Raw genomic sequence first — 21,512 nt, 5'->3', positions numbered from 1 at the left:
CGGGACGCGTCTCTCCATAAACCTATCAGGTGCCTCCACATGGCCAATGGAAGATGAAACGTCAAAATTTCCAGAAAGTCCCATCCAGCTCAACTACCCAGCTGAGAAGCGCCATGTGGCAGGCCACTGGCTTCCAGCTCAAAGCCACCCTCTCGGGCTTTACAAGCGTCAATCAACACCCGGTCGGTCAAGTTGGGGCTCCATCACCCCGTCCGACCAGGTCTCTACTCGCACCCTTCACTTAGCCAAGTTTGCTAAGTGCTAGGGAGCATCCGGTCGGTCTCTCCAGGGCTTGTTAGCCCCTGTCCGAGCAACACCCTCCAATCCGGAACCCGGTCGGTCAAGTTGGGGCTTCATCACCCTTTGCCCGACCAGGTCCCTGCTTGTTCCCTTCACTTAGCCAATGTTGCTAAGTCTAGGGAAACACCTGGTCGGTCTCTCCAGGGCTTGTTAGCCCCTGTCCGAGCAACACCCTCCAATCCGGAACCCGGTCGGTCAAGTTGGGGCTTCATCACCCTTTGCCCGACCAGGTCCCTGCTTGTTCCCTTCACTTAGCTAATGTGGCAAAGTGCTAGGGAACACCTGGTCGGTCTCTCCAGGGCTTGTTAGCCCCTGTCCGAGCAACACCCTCCAATCCGGAACCCGGTCGGTCAAGTTGGGGCTTCATCACCCTTTGCCCGATCAGGTCCCTGCTTGCTCCCTTCACTTGGCCAATGTGGCAAAGTGCTAGGGAACACCTGGTCGGTCTCTCCAGGCGCTTGTTAGCCCCTGTCCGAGCAACACCTCCAATCCGGAACCGGTCGGTCAAGTTGGGGTCCTCACCTGCCCAGGTCTCTGCTTGTCCCTTCACTTAGCCAATGTGGCTAAGTGCTGGGACCTGGTCGGTCTCTCCAGGCTTTTTAACCCTGTCCGAGCTACTTGGGCTAAGAGGACCTGGTCGGCGCCTTCCCGACCTGGTCTCCTTCTGACCCTCTTTACGGAGGTCGGCCTGATTGAACCGGCTAATTCTTGGACCTGGTCGGCGCCTTCCCGACCTGGTCTCCTTTGTCCTCTTTCATGGAGTCGGCCTGATTGAACCGGCAATTCATGGACCTGGTCGGCTCCTTCCCGACCTGGTCACCTTCTGATCTCCCTCCAGGGAGGTCGGTCTAATTGGACTTGCGGATTCAAGACCTGGTCGGCACATGTCCGACCTGGTCTCCTTCTGGCTTTCCCTACTAAGGTTAGTCAGATTAGGGAATTCTACGCCACCAAGGGGCTTCACCCGGTCGGACGGCCCTTCTGCCCCTTCCCGGCGTGGGGCTAAATGTTTGGGCCCATTAAATCCCTCCAAGGAAATCATGCCACGTGGCACCGCCACCTAAGGATCGTGGGTCCCACCAGAATCATCCAATGAAAGGGTATCACCAATCCCCAAGTGAGCTGTCACGTCCAGCACACCACTTTATAGAAATTCTCACCACTATAAATACCTCTTGTCCCATCAATGCAAAGGTATTGAATACTCACCTAACTAACTTGAGCTTCTCACTCTAGATTCTCTCTCTACCTCAATCATCAACTGACTTGAGCGTCGGAGGGGCGATCCCGGAACAACCCCCGGGGTAGTTTTTCTGTGTTTTGCAGGTTTCCGGTGAACTGATAACCAGCCCAGCTCGGACCTAAAGGACTTGTTCAGCACAGACCATTAACCTTAATTTCTAGACAGAAACAGGCATAATTGTCCTTCAGATTGGTTAGTCTTTATTAGTTTGAAGGAATCTCCATCTAGGTTTCATTTCATATACACAAACATATAGACTAACGGAAGAAATTAAAATGAAAATTAATCGGATAAAGCAAAATATACCTGAAATTGATCGCGGTATACTTTGACAGCCTTAGCATGTGATATCAACATGTTATGAGCAACAATTAGAGGCTCCATGTTGGAATTACCAACTGAACAATTACCAAAAGGAGCGGAACAACGACGTGGTGGAAATGCTCCTTCCATATAAGCCAGTATAGCATTTATATTAGGCTCATTTATTGTTACCCAATACTTCACTCTATCTCCGAAGTTCTCAAAACAAGTCTTTGCAAAAAGAACAAAATCTTCCCTATACAATGTCATATATATGTATCAAATATATTTTAAATGTATTGAAACCACTGAAGCAATGAATAAGATAGAAATGTATGGCAATATATTTTCTACAGTACAGAATGTAGCTACTGGGAAGGTAATCGCGTGGCGGACTAGCTTGCAAAACTAAGAGTGGAGCACTCCATCAGATTAATTCTTTAAGTAGTACCTTTAGGATTAAACAAGATCCTAGAACAGGATATCGTTGGCATGGCTTTACCACGATTTATTTTTTTAATTTCTTTTTTCTCTTGTTTGCATTAACATAGAATAACGGGGATCCCATCATTTTTGTTTGATTTTTAGATTCATATTCATGGTTTGAGCTCATTCCCTCGGACTATTATGTCTAAATATAAGAGGCATACACTTTATGTTGCGTAAAAATATTCTAAAAGTAGTCACAGTACTAATTTGACTCGTCCATGAGTTCAAGAAAGCTCAATTGCATTCAATCATAAAATCAGATTTATGGTTTAAAGGCTTGGCTATATCTAAAGATATCCAATTGTAGAAAGAAGTAAATTAAAGTTTCTCCTGACCTAAAGGAAAGCAAGCAACAAAAGGTATAAGCTATATAACACAAAGAAGGTGTCATGAATGTGTATCATAGGGGCTAACAAATCATGCAACTGAAGTATAATATACGCAGGAATTAAGGAATTAAAATAATAAAATAACACAAGAAGATTTAATGTGGAAACCCTTGGATAGGGAGAAAACCAAAAACACTACACTAGGACTTTGAATATGAGATGATGATACAAGGAGAATTCTCAATCTCTCTAGACTCTCTAATCTTTCTGTAGGTGCTCTAGTCATACATGTCACCACTAGCAAGCTTCACGCTCACATCTTCTTTACTTTCAACCTCTTATGGTCTATCATCTACAAGATATGCTTTCTCGAGTTTCTCAAAATTCAGATTTTGAAACAGCTCCCTATAGGGCGAAGAATGAAACAAAGAACTCATATCCAAGATCTATGAACTAGTTGTGAGCTCTTTGCATTACTTACCATGAAAGCATCAGAAACATACTCCGTTACACAGTTCGTGGAAGCGTCACTCTCTTCATCACTATCTCGATCCTCCTGCTTTTTCTTCCCCTTATCAATATCTTTGGAATTATGACATTGTCTCCTATAGTGACCTTTCTCACCACATTACCAACACTTCGCTTTTGCCTTACCAACTCTTCTACCGCTCTTACCCCTTGGCTTTCCCATCTTAGATCTCCCATGTTGTCTCCTCTGTCTACCCTCAACACTGTATCCTCTACCGGACGACTCCATGAAATCCTTAAGGTGAGTACTCTCACTCAACACCACATCCCTAACATCATCCAACTTTAGTGCTTCCTTCCCTGCGGAATTATTAATAGCAGTACCAACAACTCATACTCTTTTCGTAAAGAGGACAATAAAGTCAAAACTTTTACCTTATCAGCAAAGGTAATCTCTATTATATAAGGGAAGGGGGGAGCAATGGTGTCCTCTTTTGAAATGCCTATTTTGCCCCCCTTTCCTTGCTAAATTACAAAAGAAATGTCAAAATCAAAATCGACACTCAAAGAAAACTACCGACAATTAATTTACAACACTCACTTACAAATCACTTAGAAGAAGAAACTTTACTAATCACTCATACAATTGAGAAAATCACATTATAAAAATCACGCAAATCACTCAAATAATCAAGAAACTTTATTAAAACTTAAAATTAGCATGCATACAAACTAAAACTAATAACCTAGAACGTCAAAATACATACAAAAATATTTATAAAAATTTACTTACAAATCACTATTCTCAAGAACCATTCACAATTAATGGTGGGTCATAATTATGCAAATAACTAAAATGAGGAAACTTTACAAAAACATAAAAATTTACTTACAAACTACAACCTATGAAAAAATTGACTTGAAATCAAAGTGTCCACTTTCTTTATAATGTACTTAATTCAAAAATCAACTAAAAAATTATAATATTAGAAATCATAAATAAATTCAATAAAATTTCTATTTTGTTCATAGAATTTAACTTTGAAAAGTAAAAAAAAAAAAAAAAATAATAAAAAATGGTGAGAGACTTAAGTGACAGAAACTAAACCAATCAAATTTTGCAACTAAAAACAATTATGCTTCGTATGTCGAAAAAAATTGAGTTTCCGTTTCGAAAAAAATTCAAGCATGCATCGCGTGCAAAAAATTCTATCTCTATTATATATAAGGGAAGGGGAGCAATGGTGTCCTTTTTGAAATGCCTATTATGCCCCCCCCCCGCCCCTTCCCTTATAAATTACAAAAGGATTGTTAAAATCAAAATTGGCACTCAAAGAAAACTACCGAAAATTAATTTACAACTCACTCACAAATCACTTAAAAGAAGAAACTTTACAAATCACTCATACAATTGAGAAAATCACATTACTACCTCCGTTTCTTTTTACTTGTTACACTTTCACATTTTACACTATTCACAAATTGAACTTTGACCCTCGTTTGTGATTTATACGTGAATAAAAACATAGTCATGTGGGATCTTGTTAGATTCGTATTAGTATGTATTTTATTAATATGTAGTTTTTATATTTTTTACAAATACAAAATTAGAGATATAAAGGCTTAAAGTAGTGCATCGGCATGCGTGAAAAGTGTAAGTGTAACAATTAAAAAGAAACAGAGGTAGTATAAAAAATCACGCAAATCACTCAAATAATCAGAAAACTTTATTAAAACTTAAAATTAACATACAAACTAAAACTAACAGCCTAGAACGTCAATACATACAAAAATATTTTCAAAAATTTACTTACAAATCACTATTCTCAAGAACAATTCACAATTAATGGTGGGCCATGATAAAAAAATAGAAGTGCATTTGTAGTGAAATCAGAATTTAGAAGTTAGACAAGGAAAAAAATTATTTACTTTTTATAGTGTTTCCTATATATAATAAAAATTTTACATATATTTGGACCTATCTTTTTTTATTATATAAGCGATTATTATCAAGTAAAAAGGTTTATGAAAATATCATTCAAGAATTAAAGTACAACATATCTCTATCATATAAGAGAAGGGGGAGCTATGGTGTCCCCAAATGAAGAGACTATGTTACCCCCTTCCCATTCTAAATTACAAATGCACTTACAAATCAAATGGGGCTTCAAACAAAAATACCAAAAATATAATTATAACAATCACTCACAAACTACTACCTATGAAAAAATTGACTTAAAATCAAAGTGTCCACTTTCTTTACAATTTATGAAGTACTGTACTTAATTCAAAAATCAACTAAAAATTATAATAGTAGAAATCATAAATAAATTCAATAAAATTTCTATTTTGTTCATAGAATTTAACTTTGAAAAGTAAAAAAAAAAAAAACAAAAAGAACGGTGAGAGACTTAAGTGACAGAAACTAAACCAATTAAATTTTGCAACTAAAAACAATTATATTTCGTATGTCTAATGTTCAAATTTTGACTCTTATGCTGAAGAAAATTGAGTATCTGTTTCGAAAAAAATTCAAGCACGCATCGCGTGCAAAAAATTCTAGTTTTCACATAGGCCAATTAACTAATAACTTTACTAAATTCATTAATAAATTCAGCGGCAGATTCACCATCAATCATCTCAAGTTTAAATAAAGAACGCATTAAATACATCATATTCACATCTTCTCGTACATGGATGATAAAGCCTTTATTAACCTTATTGTTGTTCTCATGTTTTTGACATTAAAAGTATCACTTTTTCCCAATGTCAATCGAACCACACATAGTGCTTTATGATCCAACGCTTCCCAATCTTCATCTTTCAATGCAACAGGTTTCTTTTTCGATAGAGTTTAGTACAGGTACTTTTGGCATGGATAATCCTCAATCTGCATCTTTTAGAAACCAAAATCCTTACCATCAAATTTATCGATTCTCAACTTCCCATCATCCATATACCTATTGAACATGATCTAGACGCACAATTCAATCTAGCTCTTGATACCACTTGTTAGGAATATGTATTTTAGGCGCTAAAACATCAAGCAATTTATAATATACGAAGGAATTAAGAAATTAAAGCAATAAAGAATAAAGAACACAAGAAGATTTAACGAGGAAACCTTGGATAGAGAGAAAATCACAAACACTAAACTAGGACTTTGAATATGAGATGACAATACGAGGAGAATTTTCAATCACTCTAGACTTTCTAACTTTTCTCTAGGTTCTCTAGATCTAAGAATAATCTCTCACTTATGCTTGGCATAAATAAACAACAAACGGCTTCAACATATTTATACTAGGGTGAAAATCAAGTATCCTAGTTGAACAAGGAAAACTGATTTATCAACAAACGTATACAAAGCTAGAGAAACTCCAATACCACATGCTCAAAACAACGAGATCGGCCAGCCACCCGTGGTATGTCGATAAACCTCGTGGGCGCGAGTCATGCATGGCTGCTGGCTGGCAGCAACTGTTGATTTGGTGGCCCAAATTCCTCTTTGGCCCAAAACATATGCTTCCCACACTAGATATATGTCGGTAAGTTTCAAGAATCATCTAGTAAATTCATGATATGGTGAAAATTAGAAGGGGTAATGCTACATGGTTTTTGCTAGATGGATTCTAGAGCTTTCTAGCTAAGCTCTTCTTGTTTCCTCAAGGCTCAACTAACCGACATATACACCTATAAATAGAGGTGTTGACTTCATTTGGGTATCATCATCAAGATACAACAAGCCATCCACAATAAGCATCCACATATACACACAATCTCCTAGTCCACTATTCACTCTAATTTTTATCCTTTGTGGTTTGTAACTAAATATTGTAAGAGTTGTTATTTTATCTTTACCCTATCAATTTGGGGTACTTGTACTCTCATAATTTTTATATAGTGGATTTTGCCGCTCGTCGTCCGTGGGTTTTGTTACCTCAATTTAAAGGGTTTTTCCCACGTCAAATTTTTGTGTGTCTCTTATTGCTTTTCTTGCATTATTTTTCTTATTAAATTTCTCGATCTTATTACGTTTCCGCTACATACGCTCTTATACCTTACAAACTTTATCTTCTCGTGCTTCTACGTGCTAAGGGCGTTGGCTGTGCAAGCTGCGAGCTACTTCCGCGCTCACCACACCCCACACACACTATCTTTTACAATTCTCCATATCATACCCAAAAAAAGGATACAAGCATATAATGTAACAATAGAATGTAATTAACGCAAAAAAGAATAGTTTTGCTGTTGTATGGAAGCCGACAAGATTAAAATAATAAAAATAGATAATATAAGTGATACTAAAATTACAATATAACATTAGTAGTGGGACTTACTGGATTTCAGAGCTAAGCCAACTTCCATATCTATCCTCAAGTTCTTGTGGTATATCATTGTGATGTATTGTTACAAAAGGTTGGATTCCTGCATATAATTACAATATAGCTGTGAAACAATGAGAACAAAATGATTGTAAACTGAAGGATAGAAAAGAACTGATGTTTTTCTTTCTTCTCATTACTTTGTTGATCCATCTTCGAGTAGTAAAGGGTTGGGCTTGAAAAAGATATTTAGAACTTGAGACCAAATGGATGGATGCAAAGGTAGCAAGCTCGTGCTGATAACTTGTTGGGAGACATAGGGAACATGAATATTGTAAACTGAAGGATAGTAAAGAACCGATGTTGTCTTTAGTTTCATTGTCTATATTGCACTTATGGCGAATACCATATTTATACCACAAAAATGACTATGACAAGTTATGCATAAACATAAATATAATGAAAACAGTCAATGGCGAATACACCCGAGACAAAGGTCATAATAAACTCAACCTGAACGAAGTTGATTCGACCCAAGAATATGTGAAACACAATTTAACCAGCGAAAACCCAGCTAAAACATGTTCGCGGGCACTTTGACTGGAAAATGGATTGACTTGTAATGGGCTGATCCATACCCATCTGACAACCGGTAATTTGATGATTTAGATGTGACCGATCCAAATGGACCAGATCTGACAGGCAACCGACCCATGGTTTATTTGGCATAAACATGACCCAACCCAATCACACCCATTTATGTGTGGGTCAACCCAAAAAAAAAAGCCGATTTGAAAGCACTAATCCACACTCTTACTTTAAGAAGTTTAAGCTCTACAATTATTTACTAACAACAATAAAAAAAAAAAAAAAATTACTTCACTATCAACTACCAACTATCAACTACCAACAATAAATACAAAGTAAAATATCTGCTAAAACTTTATATTGGTCAAATTGTATCATTTATCTAAAGTTGTTAGTTTTTTTATTATGATATATTCCCCGTTTAAAAATATAGTTCTTGTTCTTTTTGCACAGTCTCCAAATGTACCTTTGACATATGATATCTTCTATTTCGTATTAGTAAAAAATATAAAAGTTGATATTATGAATGTACATATTGGGACGGATCTAACAATACCCCACATGAGTATGTTTTTTTCTATACATTAATGAGAATGTTTGGTCAAAGTTTGTAAAATTTGACTCCCAAAATAAAAACAAGAACTATATTTTGAGACGGAGGGAGTATTTCAAGAGGAGTTGTAATAGTATATACTGCTACCCCATATTTCATATACTATTACAAAATGTTTCATATACTATTACGAAGTGAATATTACAATAGTAATTATCAATTCTTGTCAGAAAAAACTTTCTTAGTTTTTTTAGTGCACCCATTTCATTTTTCACTTTTGTCGAAACGTTTCTTTGAACTTAAAAATCTCTAATTGCATATAAGTAAAAAAATTTAAAAATTTGAAGGAGATGTGATAGCTCAATGGAGTACCACCCAGAATTCCAAGATATTGCTCAAGGTTTGAATCTTTATCCGAACAATATGTTGGGCATTTACTTTTGGTTTTTTTAGCCTTGTACCCACACTCTGAGTTGGTGTGCCCTACAAACTAGTAGTCTAGCAGGGTTGATTTTCGAATCAAATATATTTTCTAATAAAAAGGAAATTAAATTTTGATGTTTCAAATCCTTACATTAAAACAAATCTAATAAAATATCATTTGATTATGTTTTTTTTCTTGTATAATGATGGCAGATAGCTTAACGATGAATAGTGCCAAAAAGAAAGGGGTGTAAATAAAAAAATATATAGGAGGTATAATTGAGCATACCTTTGAGCAGCACATTGTCAATAATGTTGTTGTAGAATAAGACCCCACTTGGGTTAGTCTCACCAAACCTTCCTCCTGTGCCACGTAAAGTGTTCTTCAAATGGAGCAATAATTGGACAAACAATATACTTATATACTTGACCTAGTTTACTTTGGACAACTAATTCCTTTGACCTAGGTAAATATAACTATATATAAGTGATAAGTTATAACAACTGATTATCAAGCAGCTCATTGCAAAATCTTAATATTGCATAATTGTTTGGTAAATTAGTAAATATAAATAACTATATAAGGGCCCGTTCGGTATTAGTGTGGTTTTCTGTTTTTTGGTTTTTTGATTTTCAAAGTCATATGATATATGTTCTATAATGAATAAAAAAATAAGTCAAATTTATTGGGAACATGATGATTTTGAAAACTGACAACTGAAAAGTGAAAATCACTTTTTTTGGTTTCTAGTTTTTGGCTTTTTAGTTTTCAAAAAACTGAAAACTGAAAACAAAAAACGATAACGAAAGGGGCTTAAGTTATAAAAACCAATTATCAAGCATGTCATTGCATATCCTAATATTGCATACTTGGTAGAATTCTGGTCCATGAGATTGAAAACCGATAAGCATTTACTCCTAGATACTCCAATTTTTGAATGTCTTCCTGTTGAAAATGACAATTTGAAACATAAATGTTCGAAACAAACTTACATAAATTACAAGCATATAAAAATGGGAAAATGTTTAAATTCGTAAAATATTGTCTAACCATGTAATGATGGTAGTGATCATCAGCAACATCTCCATTTTCTCCACTCTCGATGTTCCCTGCAAGGTACACTCATCATCAATTTTCAAGCAACTCTCAATTAATTGTTTGAAGAAAAGACAAAATCATGACATTTGGATCACTGGTAGAGTTGTAAGCAAAGGAGCAAGTAGAACTCTGTTTTTTTTTTTTTTTTTGACAGTAAGGAGCAAGTAGAACTTGGGTTCAAGTATTTGGTAATAACAAATTTCTTAAAGTTTTGTGCTTTGCTTACATTTTTTTTTTTATTATTATTAGGAAATTAAGTCAGTCCAAGGGCTAATCTCTACAAGGCTACTAGTCTGTAGGAAACACCAACACATTGGCGAGTAAGGCATGCATAGCATGCTAAGGAAATACCCCCAGCATAATGCTGAGGGTAAGGATCGAACCCCTGAACTCAGGGGCCAAGGGAGAGTGCTCTATCTACTTGAGCTAACTGCTATCCTTTGTGCTTTGCTTACATGATTACCAATTATGAATGTTCACTAATTACTATATAAGCAGTTAATACATTTCTTAAATCTGTATTAGATTTGTATTACTTCATGAATGTATGATAATTACCAGGTACATGAGTGAAAACATCCCAGTTGCTGAGGCTTTTTCCATCTTCAAGATAAGCACCTTCAATCTGCAATCTCACATACATAGATAAATAAATTAGCATAATAAACAACATATACATATTCATGAATTTCATCCTTTTTAGAAGGTAGAAAAAAGATGAGATAGAAGAAATAGAAATTTATTGCCTGGTAAGCTGATGTGCCGACCCCAAAAATAAAATTATCGGGGAACATGGATCTTTTGATCACTACCTCTTCTTTATCTTCTACTTCATGAATATATTTGCTATGAATAGAAATGAGGAGAGAAAAGAAGATGAAAAATATGAGCAGAGCTTTTGGTTGCATTATTTTTGAGTATATTATATTTCTGCAAATGAAATGTGGCTAATCTAGTTTGGAGTTTTAAAGATTATAATCGAAACGGATAAATAAAGGCCTTAGCTTGACAGGTAATCTTTGACATTTGATCCATCATTATGTCCAAATTTCCTGCCTTGTGCTGTTGTGCTTTTCAGCAAATTGTGAGTTGTGTCACTGTGTGGCATGAGGGTGAGTAGTATATTACGGCTCCTTGGCAATTGATAACTGTTCCTGTTTTATTTTGTTTGGTTCACTGACTTTAGAGAGTGTTATCTTCGCCATAAAAATACAAGTTTCACGTTTATTAAGTTCAGATAAATCATAAAAAAAACTCTGATGTGTTTTTAATAAATTTATGCTATGTTTGTATAAGTTCTTGTTGAGCATATAATAAAAAGGATAAATAGTTTAGAGAATGAGAAAAGAACAATTTGATCTTTTAATTAATTAGTAATATCATTATTCTTTGTAATATATATATATACTTTTTTTTAGCCAGAAAGAAACCTAGGGTGGGATCCACGAGACAGGCCACCCTAAAGCATCCTTACGGATGATAGTGGAAAACGTAGCATTTTGTGACTCGAACCAATAACAAAGATTAGCCGTAGAATGACCTTGATTCGCCATCCAGTCAGCTGCCATATTAGCTTCACGAAACACATGGTGAATTTCATACGACTCAAACTTACTCAAATCTTTGTCAGCATCACTAATTAGAGCTTCGATTGCCCACGGGATTTTCCAAATACGCTTGATAGCCTGAATAACAGACATATTATCTCCTTCCATAATGATATTCTTGACCCCTAAAAATAAAGCACCCCAAATCCCTTCTCTTAGACCCCAAGCTTCAGCCACAATCACAGAGTGATACTGAGCAATTTGACTAGCTCCACTAAGCAGAAGGTTGCCATCAGAATCCCTGATCACAAAACCATACGCTATACTCCCATCAAGAGACTTGGAACCATCAAACTATCAAAGTTAATTTTAACATAATTGGTTGGAGGTAAAACCCAACTTATATCTTTCCTGGTAGCCCTCTTAGTAACTGCCTTATTAGCTAAAGAAAAGGGGTTGCAATCCAAATTCAACCCCTTATTAGCCTGTTCCCAATTCTGAATAAAAGAATTAATCATACTTGATAGAGCTCTAGCAGAAATCGAATGTTGACGGAAAATAATATTATTTCTAGCATACCAGATAAACCACCAGACAATGGTAATAAAACTAATAGCCTGCATAGAAACTACTCGTTTTAAATTACAAACATAGTCTATAAAACAAGAGGAACTCCCCATCCTAGGAAGATCTGAATGAGTAGGGAGCTCCGAAGTATGAGCAAAAACATCTTGACTATACGGGCAGGAAAAAAACAAATGATGCGCATCCTCTGCATGATGATTACAAAACACACATTCTAAAGGTAAAAACACATGGCTAAGCTCTAATCTCTTTTTTGTGGGAAGACCATTCTGACAGATTTTCCAAAGAAAAAATTTAATCTTAGGGGGGATATCTGCTGACCAAATCCAATCATAGTTCACTCGGCTATAGCTACCAGCTTTAATACCTTGTAAAAGGCGCGCACCTGACTGAACAGAATATTCCCCATTAGTTGTTAACCCCAGATGACCTTATCTTCAACCTTATTAGATGGGAGAAAAATACCACAAATATCCTTAACAACATTCGCAGGAACAAATTGCGTTAGAAGATCATAGTTCCAAATTCCTGCTTCGGAAATAAAAAAACTTACTTTAATATGTTCAAAATTTAGGCGCGGCAAGCATCTCTCACTAATAGGCGAGTCATAAACCCAATTATCATCCCAGAAAAAATAGCCTTACCATTCCCTACTATCCATCTTAGACCCCTCCTAAAAGGGGCCCTAAGAGCCATAAGCTTACGCCATTGCCACGAGATATTAGTCTTAGGTTGGTAAGAAAATAGAGATTCTCGCTTTAAATACTTTTGGGTAACCAACCTTACCCACAAATTAGCCGGCATTCTAATCAGTTTCCAAAGAAGTTTAAGTTGAAGAGCTTGATTATTAATTTTAGCTTTTCTTAACCCTAACCCACCCATCTTCTTAGGAAGACAAACCTTATCCCATCCTATCAAGTTAGGAGCTTTAGACTTAGGATCCTTGTTCCATAAGAAATTCCTATATGACCTATCCAAAGAAGAAAGGATATGAGGAGGTAAAGAGAAGCTCTGCATCTGAAAGCTTGTTTTTGCCGCCAGATTAGATTGGATCAAAACAGTTCTACCTGCCTGCGAAAGAGAATTAGCGCGCCATTTGGTTAACTGGGCAGAAACCCTTTCCTGAATCAAAGAAAAGGATGAATTGGTTACCTTACCACTGACTAGGGGACACCCTAAATAATTCCTCCGGGGTGTTAGACGTACACTGGAATGCTGATTTATGAAAATTAACTAATTGCCCTGACATGAGACAATACTTATCAAGGATGGATTTGATGGCAGTACAACTCTCTATTTTAGCTTTTGCAAATATCATAGTATCATCCACAAATGTAAGAAATGGAATGTTACACCTGGAATGACCCAGAGTGACCCCAATTAATTTGGGTGGTTCAATACTAGCTTGAAATAATAATCTAGCCAGCATTTCCGCACATAAAATGAAAAGATACGGAGACAGAGGATCACCTTGCCGAATACCCCAGGATGGGTAAAACATTTCTCCCGGAATACCATTAACCAGCACGGAAAAAGAAACGGTCGTAATACATTGCTCTACCCAACTAACCCATTTTTCACAAAACCCCAATTTTCGCAAACAGGCCAGTACATAACTCCATTCCAATCTATCGTATGCTTTTTCCATATCTAATTTAATAGCCACCCATCCTTCCCTGCCCTTTTTATTTTTTTAAAAGAATGAAACACTTCGTGAGCTAACAGAATATTATCCTGAATTAATCTTTCTGGGACAAAAGCTCCCTGTAGCGGATGGATTATTTTTCCTAGTACAATTTTCATTCTATTCGCCATAATTTTAGAAATAACTTTGTAAATAGTGGAACAAAGACTAATAGGTCTAAATTGATTAGGATTTTCTGGGTTTTCTACCTTTGGTATCAGCGTGATAAAAGTATGGTTTACCTCTTTAAGAAGTCTACTTGAATGGAAAAAGGACGCAATCGCACGGAATACAGAATTCCCTACTAGCGTCCAATATTTTTGATAGAAAAAGGGGTGAACCCATCAGGGCCTGGCGATTTATCAGGAGCAAGATCAAACACCGCCTCTTTAACTTCTTTCATAGAAACAGTCGTACATAATTGCTCATTATTTTCCTCAGATATTATTGAAGATAACAACTCTAAATCAATCTCTGAATCAAACCTACAACTTGCATTAGATTCAAATCTAGATTTGAAAGCAGACGTAAAACACTCTTCAATATCCTTTGGGTGAGATAGAGTTGTATTTGAAACATCCTTAATAGCCGAAATAATATTACGGTTTCTCCTAATAGAAGCACAAGTATGGTAGTACTTAGTATTGGCGTCTCCTAATTTTAGCTGATTAGATTTGGCACGTATTTTCCAATACATATCTTGAAGAGCAAGAAGTTTATTATGTTTAGCTAAAAGCAAAAATTGTCGATTACTCAAAGTTGAATTTATACCTTGCTCTTCTATACATTTTTGTATCTGCCCAAGCTTTTGCTCAACTGAAATTAATTGTCTATTAATATGTCCAAATCTAGTAGAGACCCATTTCTTAGCTAGAGATTTTAATAGCTTACATTTTTGGACTACACAGTACATATTAGAACCTTGAAATTTATGACACCAAGACTTCTTAATAATCACATCAAAATCTTTGCGAGTAGTCCATAATTTATCAAATCGAAATGGGGGAAACTTAAGATTACATCTACTTTGTAGTTCTACCGAAATAGGGCAATGATCTGACGAAGTGAAAGCATGATGCTTTACTTGAGCATTAGGAAACATACTAACCAATCTAAACTAACTATTCCTTATCTAGTTGTTCATAAATATTAGAAATACTATCTCTAGATTTTCGCCAAGTAAATTTATGACCACTACAAGGGAGCTCATAACAATCAATACTAGCAAAGAAATGGTTCATACATGCAAGTCTTGGAAAGCTAAAAGCCGCACCCCCTTGTTTATCTAAATGAGAACTCAACTCATTAAAATCACCCATTATAAGATAGGGTCCAGAAATATTTTGAATAAACTCAATTAACTCTTCCCAAAATGCATATTTCAGATGATAATTTGGCGATGCATAAATAAATAGCAAAGTAAAAGAAAAGTTCAACTCTAATAACTTTATATTACAAGACCAAAAGCGATCATACTTTTTAATAGATGAAAGTTCAAAAGGATTACAAGTAGGAACTTTCCAAAAAATCCACATTCCACCCGCTAAACCAAAAGAAGGCAGGTAATCAAAATGAGTAAAACCACACCTCCTTACACAACCATCCGAAGGAGGTGTAGAAAGTTTGGTTTCACACAGCATCATAATAGTTGCATTATTAATCTTGCAAAAAGATTTTACCTCCTCCAAAGCTAGAGGCCTCCTCCCCTCGAATATTCCAACTACTTATAAACATATTTAACAGATGGAAAAAAGAACCAGACCTACTGCTTGTTCCTCTTCAGATCAGAACTAGTTGAATCTGCTTCTACCATACCTTTTCTTCTCTTTGCAGAACTTGAAGACGAGAGATGCTCAGACTGACTAGCCCCTTCAACCCCCAGACTCTCTATGTGCTTAACTATTGAATGATCAGAGTAGATGGAATGAAAAGAGTTCTCAGGCTGAGAGATATACTCATCATCTATTTCAGCATCAACCATTTCATCCATAAGATACGTATCATCATCATCCACATCAGACTGATCTTGCATCTCAGCATTAAAAAATTCCTTACCATCATTCTCATGAAAAGGGTCAGCAGGTAGAATAGCATTAGCAAATAATTCTGAAGGGTAGACTACTCTCAGAGGGACTGGAGAGATAAACCCCAAATCTGGAGCAGGAGGGAGGGGCAATAAACAGTCTCTCCCTGGGCACAGAAGAGTGCACATCCAAGGGAGGGAGAGCACTCTCACCTGCTGCTAAAGAAGAGGGAGGGAGCACAGCAAAGTTGGTTGATTCATCATCAGAGGACAGAACATCAACTACATCATCAATAACAACATTCTTACCTTTATCTTGCATACCAGCAGGAGAAATCATAGCTTTCTTAGGAACAATAGAAGAAGGTTCATTAACAATGATACCTTTAGAACCATTTTTCTTAACAGCACCAGCAAAAACCTTAGCAGGATATTTCTTAGGACCAACAGAAAAAGAATTACCAGAAGGGCCCAACCTTGGCCTTGAAACATGCCTAGGCCTAGCCTCCACCACATTAGCTGGCTCAGCTGTGGTAGGAGGCATTGCTTGCCTATTAGCAGTACTCAAGAACTTAGCTAACCATTTCTTCTTTGGATTTTGCAACAACATAACCTTTCTTTCAGCTTTAGAAGGAGATAGCACAGCACAAAAATCAATCACGTGTTCATCACTACCACAGAAGCTACAGCCAACAGAAAAGTCCTCATACCAGATTAAATTACCACTCTCAACCCCACCAACGCCTTTAATTTCTACATATTCAACTAAAGGAGCAGTGATATCAACCCAAATGCATGCACGAGCAAATCTTATCTTGTGCCTCAACATAGACCTAGAGTCAAGTTTAATCAAGGAGCCAACATAATTTGCAGCTAGCAAATTAGCAATAGATTCAAAGTTCAATAACTCAGTTGGGAACCGAGGGATTCTAACCCACAAGTCCACCCATTTTACTTCCTCTAAGAAAGGATCAAAGTGAGCTTTCCAAGGGTAAATCACAAACAATTCACCCATGACATGCCAAGGCCTTTCAGACCAAACTAAGAAAAAATCCACATGATTAGCAAACCTAATAAGGACCCAATGATTCCCCATATCAAGATACTCCACATCACCCTTACAGAAACTCCAATCAGCCCTAGTCCTTGAGATAATAGTTCTCAAGTCCACAGGCTCACCTAACATTTTACCAACAAGACAAGATTGTGATAAGTCATCAATATCACGCTGGACCTGAGGGAGATCATCTAAAATGATCGCCTCAGGAAAAGAGGGAGGACCAGGAGGGTCAAAACAAACATCTTGCAACACATTTTTCCCAGATTTCTCACCAGACTCTAAAACTTTAGAGTTTACACAATCCCCAGCCCCAGAGATCTCAACACCAGTATTTTTAATAAGAACATCTTTAAAAGATGACTTTGACGCCATAATGAAAAACAAAACCAAGTAACAACAAGAGATAAATATTGGATGAGACAATTTATAAAGACAAGAAATTGCGTTTGAAAGAAAGCAAAGGAATTAGTTATACCAATTTACCTGGAATGAAGTCAATTTATAGAAGTAATACCACACCCACATACCTTTCTCACAAATCCACAAATGAATACCATCAGAGAAACCTCTAATCGCATTAAATGCAAAATCTGAAATTATGGATAAAGCTCCAAGAACAGCACGCCAAGTAAATGAGAAATAGGTTACCCATAGCGAAATGATTACAGTAAACCAAAAAAATTTAAGATCACACTCTCTCACTAGAAGATTTAAATGACCCATCACTTTCCAGACACCAAAAACCCTAGCTTTAAGATGAAATTTGTACTTGATACTAATAAATTGGATCCACCTCATCCAGATTAGCAGAGGATGAAAGATTTTAGAACACTCCAGCAGAAATTTAACTCCAGATCTACACGCATAGGCCTGCAAATCGTGAGAGATTAATTTAGCAGACCTACTTCTAGGGTGGCTAAACTCGCAATTATGACAGAAGAGAGAAAGCAGATTAGCGAAGAAATTGGACAAGCCAAACGCTACAATTAATCTTAATAGCAGATCTTGAGTGTTTAATAAGCATTGAAGGCTAAGAAATTGCGCAAAAATCAAGTACAATTGAATTGGGGATTTTTTGCATTGAGCTAGGGTTTTTCGGGCTGGGTATTGAAAAGAGAGGAAATTTTTACTTATCTCTCTAACTTTCTCTCTCATCTTTTTATATAAACACTAAACTAGCACGAACTTGCTTTATATAAACACTAAAGAGAATGGCATTTACAACTAGCACGACCTAAATCAGTAAGGTTTCATATGATAGCATTGCAACACACGCATTAATAATAAACAGAAACAAGCAACTTAGGACCCGTTCGTTATCATTTTTTGTTTTCAGTTTTCACTTTTTTTGAAAACTAAAATCCATAAACATGAAACCAAAAAAAGTGGTTTTCACTTTTTAGTTGTCAGTTTTCAAAAACATCATGTTCGCAATAAATTTGACTAATTTTTTATTTATTATAGAACATATATCATATGACTTTGAAAATCAAAAAAACCAAAAATCAGAAAACCGCAGTAATGCCGAACGGGACCTTAGTTTAACTGTGATCCATAACCACTTAATCACTAAGCTAGTAAAATTTAACAATCCTAGATAAGATAGGAACTAATTAGCCACCACTTAATTTGAAGCAATCTTTTAAGACACTCCTATGCTTCAAATGTGTAACAAAATTTTCTGCCAACACGTCTCTTCAATCGTGTGATGCATATTTTGTCACCGCCTTTAATTTTTGTTTATTGATGCAATTCTCACCAAACTCTACCGTTTTGGACTTTGAAGCACTTCTTTTTATGGTGCATTTCTCCCTCGCAATTTAAAAGAAATCTTCTTTTATGACCACTTGTGACGTAGATGCTTCCTCAAAAATTTGAACATTATATTCCTTGCCATATGCACAAAATTTTTGACCATTGAGACATTTTGGCTTTTTCTTATGCCAATAACCCTTTACATCATAATCAACTTTCTGAGAATTGATTGCATGGAAGAGATTTGTCTTTCTCTTACCATAAAAAGACTTGGCCAATAGGGGACCTCCAATCCTTTCACCATCTGCACTTCTCATGCTTCTTCTTTGATCCATTATTTGATAATTGACATCAATTGACTTCTATATTCTCTAACACCAACAGTTTTAGTGAGATCTAATTTTTCAACTTCCCTCTTGAGATTTAAGATTTGCTTCAATTAAGATTTGATTGTTTCCCTAGAATAACTCCTCCATCAGTTTCCCCCTTGCTTCTTTGGAAGAATATCAAACATAACACGTGTTAAATTTCAATGGATTTGTCAAACAAACACGAAAATTAATCTGGACAAAGTGTGTCAATGATTTGGTATGGACAAAGTATAAAATAATACTACTACTTCATTTTCTTTACCTATACATACAGAGTTAGAAGGGTCAAATGATGAGGTATACAAAGTTATAAGGGTAAATTGAGGGTGAAGAGAGTAACATGTACTCCCTTATTACACAAATATTTACTCACTTTCTTTTTTGGTAATTTTACTAAAAGTTACTTATTTTCGTATTTTCTATTTAATGAGAATATATCTGAGGATGTACCTACTGCTACTATGTAATCAGTTGTACCTAAGCAATTCTGTTATAACTGAGTTTGTTATGATTAGCATGTGTTATAACTGAATCAGTTATAATTGGCACGTGCTGAATCATTTCATGTAATATAGCTTTGGTTATAAATACTCTCATCCTCTCTTGTAAGAACTCATTCAGAAATAATACAAAACACCTATACTTCTACTCTCTATTCTTTATGCTATGAATTCTATTCAATCTTAGTAGTATTTCAAGACTGATAACATGGTATCAGAGCTTTTATCCGCAATCTTTCGTCATTTTTGTACCTAAAATCAGGTTACATTCTATTCCTTTACTGAAATTCAGTAAGCATGAAATCTGGAAAATAATGATGTGCTTGTGACTGTGTAAATGTGATTGTTTTGTTTTCCAGCAAATTGTTGATTGTAAATCTTGGTGTATTCTTGGAGAATTGTGAGTTGTGGCATTGAAATTTTGATGATTAAGTTCTCATAACTGGAGAATTGGAGAATTGTTGTGTTGTGAATTGTTATGTTGATTGATTTCTTTTCAAATAGAAGAGTATTTGATTAGTGTTGAATATAATCTGGAAAGTGTATTAGAGAAAGATTTCTTGAAAATCATGGCTGAAAATTCAACACCTCCACCTGAACCCACTACTGTTTTAGGAAGTGTTTATTATATTCACCCTTATGATTCTACTAATACTAAACTGGTGAATGAGTTGTTTGCTGGAAACAACTATGGAGATTGGAAGAGATCTATGATGTTGATTTTGTCGTCTAGAAATAAACTTTGCTTTGTGGATGGATCTTTAGAGGAACCTAGTGTCACTATGCAAATTACAAAGCTTGGCATAGGTGTAATGATCTAGTCACTGGATGGTTATTGTTTTCTCTCGAAAAACAAACTGCCAAGAGTGTATGGTATTATAAGAAGGCTAGGGATATATGGCATGATCTTGAAGAAAGGTTTGGACAGGCATCTGGAACACAGTTGTTTTCATTACAACAACAAATTTCTGAAATGCAGCAGGGGAAGATGTCTGTATCTTCATTCTTTTCTGCCATAAAAGCACTATGGGATGAACTAGATGACCTAGATCCATTACCTGTTTGTACATGTGGTGCAACTTGTGTTTGTACATTGACTAAAAGACTGTTAAAAACATAGCAAGAGCAGAGACTAATGTTGTTCTTAATGAAACTTAATGATGATTATGTTCAAGCAAGAACAAATATTCTGATGATGCAGCCTTTGCCAAATCTGAGCACAGCCTATAGGCTTCTTGTTCAAGAAGAGAGGCATCAGGAAGTTAGTGGGCTTGTTACTCAACATGATGATATGGCTTTTGCAGCATATGATAAAAGAAAGCATTATGAAAGATATGATAGAAATAAGCCTTCATATCCTGCTTCTAAACAGTCACAAACATTGATTGGGCATAAAAGATCTTCTGTATGGTATTGTGATTATTGTAAAAACTCCTGGGCATGAAATTGACAGATGCTACAAACTTCATGGGTTACCTCCCCATTTGAGTGGAAATAGAGAGAAAAGATCAGCTAACATGGTGCAAAATACATAAGATGAATCTCATAATCCACCTGCTGAAACCAAGACAATAACTGTTGATCAATACAATAACCTCATGTCTTTACTTAACAAACAACAACCTGATGATATTAGCACCTCCACTGGAGAGCAATCTACTGCACATGGAGCTGCATTTATGTCAGGTAAACTTTTTTTTTGTCTGATATGGGCATTTCTTGGGTACTAGATAGTGGTACAACAGACCACATTTGTTGTGATCTAAGTCTGTTTGTAAGTTTTAAAGATAATGATGATCATAATGACACCATAACTATACCTGATGGAAGAAAAGTAGCCATTGCACATAAAGGAATAGTTCATCTA

General features: G+C 36.0%; 1 protein-coding gene across 5 annotated transcripts in view; it reads right to left on the bottom strand.

The window, feature by feature from the left end:
- Window positions 1–11,266, bottom strand: part of LOC104891604 (beta-glucosidase 18) — a 43,881-nt gene extending 32,615 nt beyond the window's left edge. For 3 of the 5 annotated variants that reach the window (XR_008968934.1, XR_008968933.1, XR_008968935.1), the window contains exons 1-7: window positions 10,867–11,265; window positions 10,679–10,745; window positions 10,073–10,131; window positions 9,892–9,967; window positions 9,311–9,385; window positions 7,473–7,560; window positions 1,850–2,102 (exon numbers count right to left, since the gene is read on the bottom strand). Coding sequence is in view for 2 of the 5 variants with exons in the window: in XM_048642729.2 (XP_048498686.1) it covers window positions 1,850–2,102; window positions 7,473–7,560; window positions 9,311–9,385; window positions 9,892–9,967; window positions 10,073–10,131; window positions 10,679–10,745; window positions 10,867–11,028 (780 nt within the window). In the remaining 3 variants the exon portion in view is untranslated. Of the gene's footprint in view, window positions 1–1,849; window positions 2,103–7,472; window positions 7,561–9,310; window positions 9,386–9,891; window positions 9,968–10,072; window positions 10,132–10,678; window positions 10,746–10,866 lie in introns of all 5 variants that reach the window. The other 2 variants (XM_048642729.2, XM_010677311.4) reach the window with 2 other exon arrangements.
- Between the last annotated feature and the right edge of the window lie 10,246 nt (window positions 11,267–21,512).

This window comes from Beta vulgaris, chromosome 4, assembly GCF_026745355.1.
Source record: "Beta vulgaris subsp. vulgaris cultivar EL10 chromosome 4, EL10.2, whole genome shotgun sequence".
NCBI classification, from domain to species: domain Eukaryota; kingdom Viridiplantae; phylum Streptophyta; class Magnoliopsida; order Caryophyllales; family Amaranthaceae; genus Beta; species Beta vulgaris.
The sequence above is the reverse complement of the archived record's forward strand: the minus strand, read 5'-3'. Positions and strand labels throughout refer to the sequence as shown.